Here is an 11,650-nt window from a genome sequence, read left to right as displayed (position 1 = left end):
CTCCATTCTTCCGGCATCTTCACTGTCTTGAAAATGACATTAAACAACCCAGTCAGCCACTCCAAGCCTACCCTGCCTGCATTCTTCCAAAATTCCCAGGAATCTCGTCAGGTCCGGTCGCTCTTCCCCTGCGCATTCTACGAACAGCTCCCTTAACCTCCTCAACCTTTGTACTCCTACAAGGCTACAATATCCAAGGTTGCGACGCCTATCCGAGTGCTCCAAGTCTCCCAACACAATGTCTCTGTCCCCTCCTTCGTTCAAGAGTTCATGAAAGTATGACTGCCATCTCTATATTATGAGGTATCGTGAAATTTTCTACGGAGAGGTCGATGCTAGTACAGTAGTAATCTCGCTGTCTCAATTTATATAATATACTTTCCCTTTTAGTCTGTTAAAAGAAAATTTACATTCTATATGTAGAAATAATTTAACTTAAAACTTCACATTTTACTCTTAATTAAATGAGTTACAACCACACAATTATCGATAACTTGCTGTAGAGCTTAAATTTTAAAAGTCATTCTTTTCTTTCTTTAAACTATGTGCCTAATCAATCACGCCACACTATTGTTGCCACTATAGTATTTGCTACTCTCTCCGGATAAAAAAAAGGAATTCGCTTAGCTTTTTTTTGGATAAAAAAAAGAGTCTACTTAGCAAATCAAGAAAGACTTACCCTTATTTTTTCATATTTGCCCCTATTAAGTGTTATATAATCAAATCTTAATATTTATTTAATTAGGAATAGTTTAGTAAAATTATTTTATGTACAAGTTAGTATGTGCCACTATTTCAATCTAAAAATTTCCAGTCTTTCTAGTTACCATTGTCTTCACACTTGACAAAAACCTCAAATTTCTTCATCCCAAAATGGCAATGGGATGTATCAAATTCAGACCCATAGTTTCCACCTCATTAAGGTCCATTTCCAGTTCAAAAAACAACACCATGTCAACCATTAATTACCCAAGATTACCAAACCAATGGACAGGTCTAAACAATTGGAGACACACTTGCCTTAACCACAACCGTTTTTGGGGACCCAATGGACCTGATATTCTACTTCAAGAATCAACTTCATTGGACTCAATCTCATCTGCCACGTCACTTGCTGAAATGGGTGCTGCTGTTCTTTGTACAAGTGATCCTTTAATGAAATCTAAACTTTCCCATTTAGCTTATTGTAGGTGGATTCAAGAGGGTCTTCCTGTTGGAATTTTTGAACCACCGGGTCGGCCTGCCCGACCCGAAAAACCCCAACTGGTTTGTTTTTCTTTCTACTTTTTCTTGGAAGTTAATTTTCTATGTTATATGAGCTCTTTCTATTTGTTTTCTTAGAGCCTGTTTGGATGGACTTATGCTTATAAGCTGCTGCTAAAAAAAAATAAGTTGAGTAGTTTAACTTTTTTTTTTTTGGCTTATAAGTTATTTTGAGCTTATAAGCTGCTTTAGATAAGTTAAGTCAAATGGGCTCAATTATTTTTTTTATCTTATTTTAAGCACAAAATGACTTTAAGCTGGCCAGCCAAACACTCAAAAAAGCTGAAAACTTATAAGCAACTTGTAAGCCAATCCAAACGGGCTCTTACAAATGTATGGTTAAAGGGGTGAACTTTACTTTTATTGATAGTTTCTATAAGGTGTTATCATGAGTTTAACCTGGACTGGTTTATTTTTCTACATTTTCTTGGAAGTTAATTTTCTTTGTTAATGGGATTCAGTTTACCTGATTTGCTCTTTTTATTTGGTTTCTTAAGAATTGTTCAGGCAAAGGAGTCTTATTGATGGTTTTTATCAGACGTTTCATGTTTAACCTTGAATTTTGCTCGTCATAAAGACATAGGGTATGTTTTTTTTATGACATGGGAACCCACAGCCGCTACCCTTCGGGTGCGCACAGGGTAAACCCAGCTCCTATGCAATAGCTCGCAAACCACTTAGGAGAGGTAACCCGCACTAGGCAAGACATAGGGTATGTTTGGTATAAAGGAAAATGTTTTCTTAGGAAAACTAGTCGGTCTCTTATTTTCTAGTGTTTGGTAAGTAAGCAAAACAAATATTATCCCAAGAGCATTAATCTAGCAAAACATTATCGGGGTGGGATAGGGTGGGGAGTTGGTGTTTGGGGTAGGCGGGGTTGGGTGGGTGGGTGGTGGGTGGGGAGGAGAGTATGAATTTGGGATGCCACTTATGGAACTTGTGGATTGAAGAGGGACTATTTGTTGGAACTTTTGAACCCTGGGTCGGCCTGCTCGACCCGAAAAACCTCAACTAGTTTGTTTTTCTACATTTTCTTGGCAGTTAAATGAGGTTCAATGTACCACATTTTGCTCTTTTCATATGTTTTCTTAAGAGATTAATAGGCAAAGGGGTGAGCTTTACTTTTATTGATGATTTTGCCAGTCACTTTATCATAAAGACATAGGGTGTGTATTCAAAGAAAAAAAAAAAAGACATAGGGTGTGTTTGGTATGCAGGAAAATGTGTTCTTACTTAGAAAACAAGTGGGTTTCTTACTTATTTTCTAGTTTTTGGTAAATAAGCAAAATAATATTACTCCAAGAGCATTTATAAGTTATCTAACAAAACACTATGGGGGTTGGGATGGGATTGGGGGTGGCGGGGGTTCGGGCAAAGGGGTGAGCTTTAGACTTATTGATGGTTTTAGATGTTTAACCTGAATTTATTTGATTGTTTGAATTTTGATCTTCACTTTATCATACTGGCATAGGCGGATGTATATATATGTAGTTTTGAAATTTAAAAATGTATATTGTTTACAAATCCATAGCTATTGACACAAAGACTAGTGGCTTCAGTGATATTTCACGCTACAATATTCAGTTGGAACTGTGTGTATATACACACACATTCATATATAGTTTTTGAAGTTTAAAGACACACACACACACATAATTAAGTAGTCTTATACTCTGTAGGAGTGATTTAGTCTTTCAGAGATTTATAGGTTTAGAAAATATAGAGAATTTCTAATTCTTTTTTATTTATATTTGCATAATATTGGCATGAAATGAGTTTAAATGGAGTAACATGGTCAATGAGGATTCATATATATGTGTGTGTGTCTACCATTGACGTACATTAGAGCTTCGGGACTTGAATGTTTAGTGCAAATGGTTTATCTTTTCTTTCAACTTTTGTTTTGATAACGGAAATGATATTTCAATTGTTTTTCCTTCCTTCCAATCCTAGATATCACTATATTTATGTGCACCTGCTTGCAATGCTTCATCTGTACGGATCTTAGCACTAAATGGAGTTCAATCAAAATCTAAGATGTTGGTGTTTTTATTTCCTTGTGGTTCTTTCACCAATGATTTTGTTGCTTTAGCTTACATGTTTCTGATTCTTGAGTACAGGTTCCACCCAAGGAAATTCCGTCTCCTAAACACTCGGGTTTATCTCTCAATGCCTATATGCTTCATAATCTTGCTCATGTGGAGTTAAATGCTATTGACTTGGCATGGGATACTGTTGTCCGTTTCTCACCATACAGTGATCTTCTCGGTGCTGGGTTCTTTGCTGATTTTGCTCATGTGGCTGATGATGAGAGTCGTCATTTCGCTTGGTGTTCCCAGAGATTATCTGAGCTTGGAGTCAGGTGATTAATGAATATAGAGAAAATGAAAAGAAAAAAAATGGTCTTCAAAATAGTCCCTTAAGCATGTACTTAACAATTTTGGTCCTTTAAGTTTGCCAAAAGTTAACAGTTTTCGTCCCCTTCAAAATATTTGCTTAACTCTGTCCGTTAGATTTATTGGGGAAAAAAAGGAAATAAGCGGGAACTCGCATTTAGAGGTAAAATTTGCAGTTTCTGCTATTTTCGTATTTTTGATTTATTTATAGAGTCTGGTGCAGCTTTTTGAGGTGCAATTTCTGATATTTTTAAAACTTTTTAGTGTCTGGTGTAGCTTTTTGTGTTGCATATTTTAGGATTTGATGGGACTTTCTTGGTGTTTATTGTTAAATCTTTGTTTTCTACTGTTTTCGTCAAATGTTAAGTGCATACTTAAGGGACTTTTTTGAACCTACCCTCAAACATAAGCTGCCATTTTTATCATTTCTCAATGAATATACCTTTCAAGTTTGGCATGAAAAGTTTTGTATTTCATAAGGTGGATGCTTATATCCTTTGCTTAATTAAACAGCTACGGTGACATGCCTGCTCATAATTTGCTTTGGAGGGAGTGTGAGAAATCTTCAAACAATGTTGCTGCACGGCTAGCTTCAATCCCACTTGTCCAGGTCCTCCACTTTTTTTTTTACAAAGATAAGAATGATAAATCAATTGCGTTAACTTTTTGGAGTATTATGTATTGAGGATTGCTCAATTTATTCTGCTTATTGATCTTTGATTACTCGAGATCACATTTTAAAGCTGTGTGATTATGCTATCGATCTCCAGGAAGTCCCACAGTAAGTGTGTTTAAATTGGCAAGAGATTGAGCCAAGGAAAAATAAGAATCAACTAGAATTAGGCAAGTATTGTCTATTAAGTAATAGTAGTAGTTAGATGAGGACGATTTCTAGATACGCTAGGAGATGTAGTTACGAAGTATAGTAACTTTTGGAGGAAAGATGATGAGAAATACGGAAGGGTGGATCATGGATGAAGCATCGTTGCATTTTTCATAGATCATTTATAACCATATCCTATTGGGAATTAGGCAGTTAGCATGATTAGAAATCTTAGAAGATTTATTCTTACAAACTTTAGTAATCTTGGGATACCTCAATTCAACAGACTGAGTTATAATTATGTTTTCCTCTGTTGGAATCTATAAGCTTGCATATTGAATTACTTGTCAAGAGCTTTAGTTCTTTTCTCTATTATTAGTTTTGTGCTTTGCTTTGAAGATGGATGTGTAGTATAGCTGTAAGAAGCTTTTGAAGAAAGTCTTCAAAGGCACTTGTATAGCCGCTTGTGTCATAGAATTGACTCTAGGAATGGTTGGTTGGTACTGCTTATTCTGCACCTACGTGAGGCAAAATTTTATTACAATTTTCATTATCACAAGAAATGTTATATAGTTGGAAATTCCTTTTATCTTGTGTATTAACAAAGATGTGCTCAAACCTATTAAAAATATACGCATGTGCTCCTTTGGCCAAATATCTGGTAATTGATGCGATCTTCTTTCAATTTGGGGGTTGGGTATGCAAATTGTGGTTTCGAGATGTGCGTGCTTGTTTCTTGCTGTTGTATTGGCAGTTCTGCATTATGGTTATGTTATGTGAATTCATGAATTTCATTACTGCTATAGGAAGCGAGAGGTCTTGATGCGGGCCCTCGGCTGGTGCAAAAGCTAATTGGCTTTGGAGACCATAGAACTTCCAATATTGTGGCTAGAATTGCCGATGAAGAAGTTGCACACGTGGCTGTGGGCGTCTTCTGGTTCGTTTTGGTTTGTGAGAAACTGGGATGTACCCCTTGCACAACTTTTAGAGGTCCATTTTATTGTATCCGTTTTTTACCGTGTAGGCATTCTCCAGTTTCTTCAGTGAATTCACCAATTTTTTTACAGATTTACTAGAGGAATATAACGTGGAGTTAAAAGGACCATTCAACTATTCGGCTAGAGATCAAGCTGGTCTTCCACGAGAATGGTAAGTTTACAGTTTGATCGAGAGAAAATGACAAAATAATCCCTTATCTTTGGTAGTAGGTTCAAAATATCCCTTAAGTATCAATTGAGCAGTTTTGGTCCTTTAAGTTTGCCAAAAGTGAGCGCTTTTGGCCTCAAATCAATTATTACCCTACTTTGATTGTTAAATTTAACAAAAAATCGTGGGGAAAAAATTTAACCAGATACACCAGAAGTTCCATCAAAATTCCAGCAACCGCAACATAGAAAAGTACACCTGACACCAAAAAATACCAGAAATTACACCTCATTAAGTTACACCAGACTCTTGAAATAGAAACAAAAATAACATAAAGTACAAAATTTGTACATCCAACTGTGAGTTCCCGTTAAATATTTTTTATTTTCACAGTTCCAATTGATTTCTGCTACTCTTTGTTGTTCCTGTATTTCGATTGTCGTATTAATTTGTGGTTGTCACTACTCCTTTTGTGATTGTTACTGCTCTATCATGCTTTTATAGTATTGTACCATGGCCAATTCGTTTCCTTTATTTATTTATTTTGGTTGTGCTTTGAATTGCTTGTCCTTATGCCGAGGGTCTATTGGAAACCTCTCTACTTCTCAAGGTAGGGGTAAGTTCTGCGTACACTCTACCCTTCCTAGTTTCACCGGGTATGTTGTTGTTGTTTCACAGTTCCGATTGAATTTAAATCCTATTTTGGTAAATATCTGACGAGACCAAAATGCTCACTTTTGGCAAACTTAAAGGACCAAAACTGCTCAAGTGATACTTAAGAGACTATTTTGTACCTACTTCCAAAGATAAAGGACCATTTTTGTCATTCTCATTTTATAGATCACATTTATTCTCTGATAAAACTGAGTATTTCTGTATTTTTGGTACCTAGGTATGATCCTTCTTCAAGTGTAGAAGATAAGCAAAAGAAGCTATCTCAGGTATACCAATCCTTGTACCTCAAGACGGGAAATTTAGAAAGCTCCTAATTTCGTAGATTATTTTATGTTCTATATTACATCTGAGAAGTGTGAGGATATGGAAAACAATGCAGGTTTATGATCGGTTGGAATGCATAATTGCTATGGAAAAGGAGAACGCGAGTCTAGATAGTCGATGATTCCTATATCGAGGAACTGATTCTACTTGAAGAGCAAATTACTGCAGCAGTTAACAACTCCTGCTAATATTTTCGAGAACTAGTTTGTTAGTACTTCCCAAATCAAACAGAGCCTAGACTATTGACCTCACAATCTTAAAATTTCCAGCTAACTTCTGATGGTTTGCAGACCGGATGGCATCAGATTGGATCGAATATGGCCTTTTCTTGTGACAGAACTTGACATAAGATTGAGGTCTTCAGCAGTGGTGGAGCCACATACAAGGACGATGGTTCAGTTGAATCCCCGTCAAAAATTATACTGTACAAATAAGGTAAAAATAATATCTTTTGTAATGTCCTGTATGTAAATATTTGAATCCTATTCTTATAACTGCAGCTTTTAGTGTACAAACAAATATGCATTCCAGCATTTTCTTTAATTGACTTGTTAGAAATCCTGGCTCTATATTTTTGAAGATTTCTCTGGCTTGAAGTTATGCTATGACTAGAAATACTTGTGTTAGATACAAAATTATAATTCTCATGTTAGTTATGGTGGCATTTGGGTAAAACAATTGGCTATAGTAATTTTTCTTCCTCTAGCAGGTATTTGGGTATCCAAACATAAGTAGTACAGTTTTTTTTGCTTTTATCTTTTCTGGAGATGTTGTTAGTTTGTATGTTTGTAAATTACCAAAAATTTGTAAATTGAGTGTTAAACTAAAGATCCCATTTATGTCTGGGGAATAATCTGTTCATGTTCCATATCAACGTTATTAACTTTCTAGTAGATCTTTAGCAAGCAGCTGTGCTCGTAGTCAAGGGCGGATGTAGCGTTCAACTTATGGGTTCATCCGAACTTAGTTGCTTTGGCTTGAAATGTATTCACTAAATAAGTAATAATTGATTTGAACCTAGTAAATCAAATAAGTAATGGTAGAGTTCTTAACTCGAACTCATTAAGTTCAAATTCTGAATCCATCTCTGCCCATAGTCTTGTCATATTTCTACGTTTTAACTTTTTAGGCGCCCATAAGATCAAGAATTCTCCTAAAGCCAAACAAAAGAAAGCAAATCGACTTTGATCTTTGCTTTTTCATTTTTCCTATATATTCCAATAACGTGAAACATTTGATTTCCAATAACGAAATGAATAAATAAGTTACTTCTTTGAGAAAGAAAGATCATGTTTTTGCAGTTATTTTCCATGTTGTTAACAGGGAATACCCTCTAAATAAGTAGAAAATTGTTAGACGGAAAAGAAAAAAAAAATAGAAAATCACCTGGGGTTGTGGTGGGATGGATAAGACTCCTCTTTCTTTAGCCAGAGGTCTCGGTTTGAACTTTGAGAATGAAAAGATTATGGTAGGAAGTGCTTCCTCGTTTAATGGGTTTACACAGAGCAAATTCAGATTAACCGTGAGCGTCAAAGCAAATACCAGCCATTGGGTGAAAAATCAAAGAATAAGATTAGTAGTAGGTAGATATTTAAAGTTTAAATTATGCGCGCTGAGAGTGTATCATGATCTTTTTCGTTTACACATCCGAATAAGTTGACATATAACATCAACTAACAATTTATAGTAAATCTAGTTGGTATATATATATAAACCTGTTAAATTGATAAAGATGTATTGACTGTATAAAAATTATTTATACTGTGTCAATATATATAAATTAAATTTTTAAGAAATCCAAACCGAATAACCACATTTCACAATCAATCTGTGTCTTTCTAATAAAGGTTCAATCTAAACATAAAAAGTGTAAGACCATTACGTTAAAGCTGGTCTTTTGGACGAAATGTGGGGTTCACAGCTCTCATTGTCTTGCAATTCAACTCTAATATTTATATTAAATGACGCACCTTTATTTTTGATCTGTTCTAAAAATATATATATTTTTATATTTAATAATTTGATTTTTAAATTCTTATTTTACCTTTAATGCGTAATTTATAACTATCCAAATACTTATAGCTTATTTTAAATCACAATTTATTTTTCTTAAGATTCGTGCCTAGTCAAACACTATCACATAAAATGGGATGAAGTGGACAAATACCTTATTCTAAGGCTAGTAGCGAAGCCAGAAATTAGAGTAAGGGGATTCAGACTTTTTATTATTTTTATTTTTTATTCTAGTAAGGGCATTCAACAATTTAAATATATGCAAAACGGATCACTTTTACCTTATCTACACAATATAATTTTTCAATGAAGAGTGTGTAATTAACTCCCTTTGCACACCTCGGGCTCCACTCCGAGGCAATGTTAATATATCATCATTTATAAAAAGTTTTTGTAAATATAACACAAGTCTTTTCTTTCGAGTTGAGGGCTTACATGTAAGGTCTGCGTACATTCTGTCTTCTTCAGATCCCACTTATACTTGTGGGACTACATTTGATATGTTATCGCCAAAAAAGTAGATATTCCGATTTAATTTTTTATCATACATGGGAGGTAGGAAGTCCGAAATTTAGAAAAATTATAACCATCACTTTCACGTAAAGAATCAGCAAATAAACGTGTCCATCTTCTTTTTCTCTGCAGCCTTATTCCTCATCAATCAACATAGCATCCATTATCTTTTTACTAAAATATCAATAAAATCCGAATCTAATTACTAGTACGCAGTCGTGTTATAGACGGTTATTATACAGAACATTATTATTATTATCAAGCCGAAAGTTGCTGGATACTCAATTCTAAGATAGTTTTCTTTAATTTTGTTTTATTTGTGGAGTTTTTGTTTACCTGATATAAACAATTTATTTATTTTATCATGTCAGATTTTCTTATACCAAACAAATTCGACTGATTTTATATATACAAAATAAAGTTAAATAACTTTACAATATAATTTCTCATAATCGAGTGACCTTTTGTGATATTTACTCCAATATAGCATCCAATGAACCATCACTCTCTTTGACTAAAATATCAATAAAATCCGAATCTATTATTATTATACGTGCTATAGACGGTTTCTGTATAGAACATCATCATTATTATTATTGCCAAAGCACATATTGCATAGAGACTCTATTTTACTTCACAATTCTGCATATAGAAGACTAAAAGATAACAGTAATAATGTGTTGTGGAGATAGTTGTAGGCCATTGGCCTTTCTTTTAGGCCTACCTTTTGCTTTGCTTTCACTTATGGTCTCTCTCGTTGGCATCATCATCTGGATAGTCGGGTGAGTTTTTTTTTTTTTTTTTTGTTATTAAACTTGGCATATCAGATCGGTTTATTACTCTCGCTTGTCCTAATTTATGTGATACTTTTCAGTTATCGAGAGTTAATTTTTCTAATCTTCGAAGTTAAATTATAGCCAATTTTGGCTAAGTATCTTGTTTTGTTAAAAGTTTTTTTCAAAGATGAATATTTGGAGAGGAGAGTTAATTCTTGTAATCTTCAAAGTTAAATTATTGCCAATTTTGGCTAAGTATCTTGTTTCGTTAAAAGTTTTTTTCAAAAATGAATATTTGGAGAGGAGAGTTAATTCTTGTAATCTTCAAAGTTAAATTATAGCCAATTTTGGCCAAGTACCTTGTTTTGTTAAAAGTGTGTTTCAAAAATGATTTTTTTTGGAGAGGAGAGTTAATTCTTGTAATCTTCAAAGCTAAATTATTGCCAATTTTAGTTTTAAAAAAATGATTTTTTTGAAAAAGAGCAACACTTCATGTTTAGCTAAATAATTTGAAGAAAACTTTTGCCAATGTTGGAATTGTAATGTGTGCTTGACCAAGGTTTCAAAAATTATTTATGAGAAAAGCTACTCCTTCTGTCCCGATTTATGTGATATAGTTTGACTAGGCACGGAATTTAAGAAAGAAATGAAAACTTTTGAACTTGTGGTCTAAAACAATTCATAGATATTTATATGGTTGTAAATTATTTCATTAGGGGTGAAAGGGGAAGTTTAAGTTAAATTATTTCTAAATATATATAGAAATGTATCATTCTTTTTGGGACAGACTAAAAAGAAAGTGTATCACATAAACTGGGACAGAGAGAGTACATTTTTTTAGTTTCTAAAAAACAGTTTTTGCTACTACTTAAAAACACTTATATTTTTTCTAAAACTTTGGTCAAACACGTTAACTTTCTAAAAATAAGCATTTTTTGAAGTGGAAAAAAACACTTTTGGCTTTTTCAGAAGTTTGGCTAAACAGAGAGTATTAGATTAGAGCAATTAAATGTTTTAAAATTTTAATATTAAAAAACTATACAAAAAGTACTATAATTTGTACTCTTTTCATGTCAATATAATAAAAAAAAATAAGATATTGATCAAAGTTTACATAATTTGATTCACGAAAAGCGAAGAGTGTCATCTAAATTGAGATAGAATAAATAGGTATTTGTTGATGTTGATTATTTTTTTTATATATGTGAAATTATATACAGGTTGACGTTGAGTTGCATATGTCCCTGTTGTCTCTGTGTAACTGTGATGATTGAATTAGCTCTGGAGTTAATAAAAGCCCCAATTCACGTTATGCAGTGGTTCACTGATCAAATCCCTTGTTGAGGCTTTTTCATTCTTCATAATTTCTCTTATATAATTCTAAAAGGTTATATTGTTGTTGATTAATGTAAGCTTCTTTAATCTCTTTAATGCATGTAAAAGTTTCAGAAGCTTTTCTTTTGTAATTTGTTATTACTTATTAGTTGTCTAATATATGCTTTGCTTAGTTTTTGAGTTACACACATCCGTCGAATTAGTTCAACTTGCAAGTAAGCCCCCTTTTCCCCTTTTGTTTTTTTGATAAGTAGTATTCTAGCATATATACAAGGTTAGCCTTTTTTCTCAAGTATCTTGATAGCGGATTCGCTCTGTTAACATGAGCATGTATTAAATTATATTTTAATCCTTTATTTTTAAGAGAATTCCCGTCATTCTAAATT

At 33.6% G+C, this 11,650-nt stretch overlaps 2 protein-coding genes across 2 annotated transcripts; both read left to right on the top strand.

Annotated features, from left to right (window-relative positions):
* The first annotated feature begins 791 nt into the window (after positions 1 to 791).
* On the top strand, positions 792 to 11,448 carry LOC132630042 (uncharacterized). Its single transcript, XM_060345563.1, has 9 exons — positions 792 to 1,266; positions 3,384 to 3,625; positions 4,173 to 4,269; positions 5,289 to 5,472; positions 5,550 to 5,631; positions 6,521 to 6,569; positions 6,683 to 6,834; positions 6,918 to 9,935; positions 11,150 to 11,448. The coding sequence occupies exons 1-7, from the start codon at positions 874 to 876 to the stop codon at positions 6,746 to 6,748; spliced, it is 1,113 nt and encodes a 370-aa protein (XP_060201546.1). The 5' UTR covers positions 792 to 873; the 3' UTR covers positions 6,749 to 6,834; positions 6,918 to 9,935; positions 11,150 to 11,448.
* LOC132630051 (signaling peptide TAXIMIN 1-like) lies at positions 9,829 to 11,448 on the top strand. The gene is made up of 2 exons (XM_060345575.1): positions 9,829 to 9,935; positions 11,150 to 11,448. The coding sequence occupies exons 1-2, from the start codon at positions 9,829 to 9,831 to the stop codon at positions 11,271 to 11,273; spliced, it is 231 nt and encodes a 76-aa protein (XP_060201558.1). The 3' UTR covers positions 11,274 to 11,448.
* Positions 11,449 to 11,650: the final 202 nt, after the last annotated feature.

This window comes from Lycium barbarum, chromosome 1, assembly GCF_019175385.1.
Source record: "Lycium barbarum isolate Lr01 chromosome 1, ASM1917538v2, whole genome shotgun sequence".
In the NCBI taxonomy this organism is placed as follows: domain Eukaryota; kingdom Viridiplantae; phylum Streptophyta; class Magnoliopsida; order Solanales; family Solanaceae; genus Lycium; species Lycium barbarum.
The sequence above is the reverse complement of the archived record's forward strand: the minus strand, read 5'-3'. Positions and strand labels throughout refer to the sequence as shown.

Bases quoted from the DNA above. Each gene is read 5' to 3' on its own strand.
- LOC132630042 (XM_060345563.1), top strand. From the start codon at position 874: ATGGCAATGGGATGTATCAAATTCAGACCCATAGTTTCCACCTCATTA. The intron at 1,267-3,383 runs GTTTGTTTTTCT...TCTTGAGTACAG, and splicing joins GACCCGAAAAACCCCAACTG to GTTCCACCCAAGGAAATTCC. The intron at 4,270-5,288 runs GTCCTCCACTTT...TTACTGCTATAG, and splicing joins CTTCAATCCCACTTGTCCAG to GAAGCGAGAGGTCTTGATGC.
- LOC132630051 (XM_060345575.1), top strand. From the start codon at position 9,829: ATGTGTTGTGGAGATAGTTGTAGGCCATTGGCCTTTCTTTTAGGCCTA. The intron at 9,936-11,149 runs GTGAGTTTTTTT...AATTATATACAG, and splicing joins ATCATCATCTGGATAGTCGG to GTTGACGTTGAGTTGCATAT.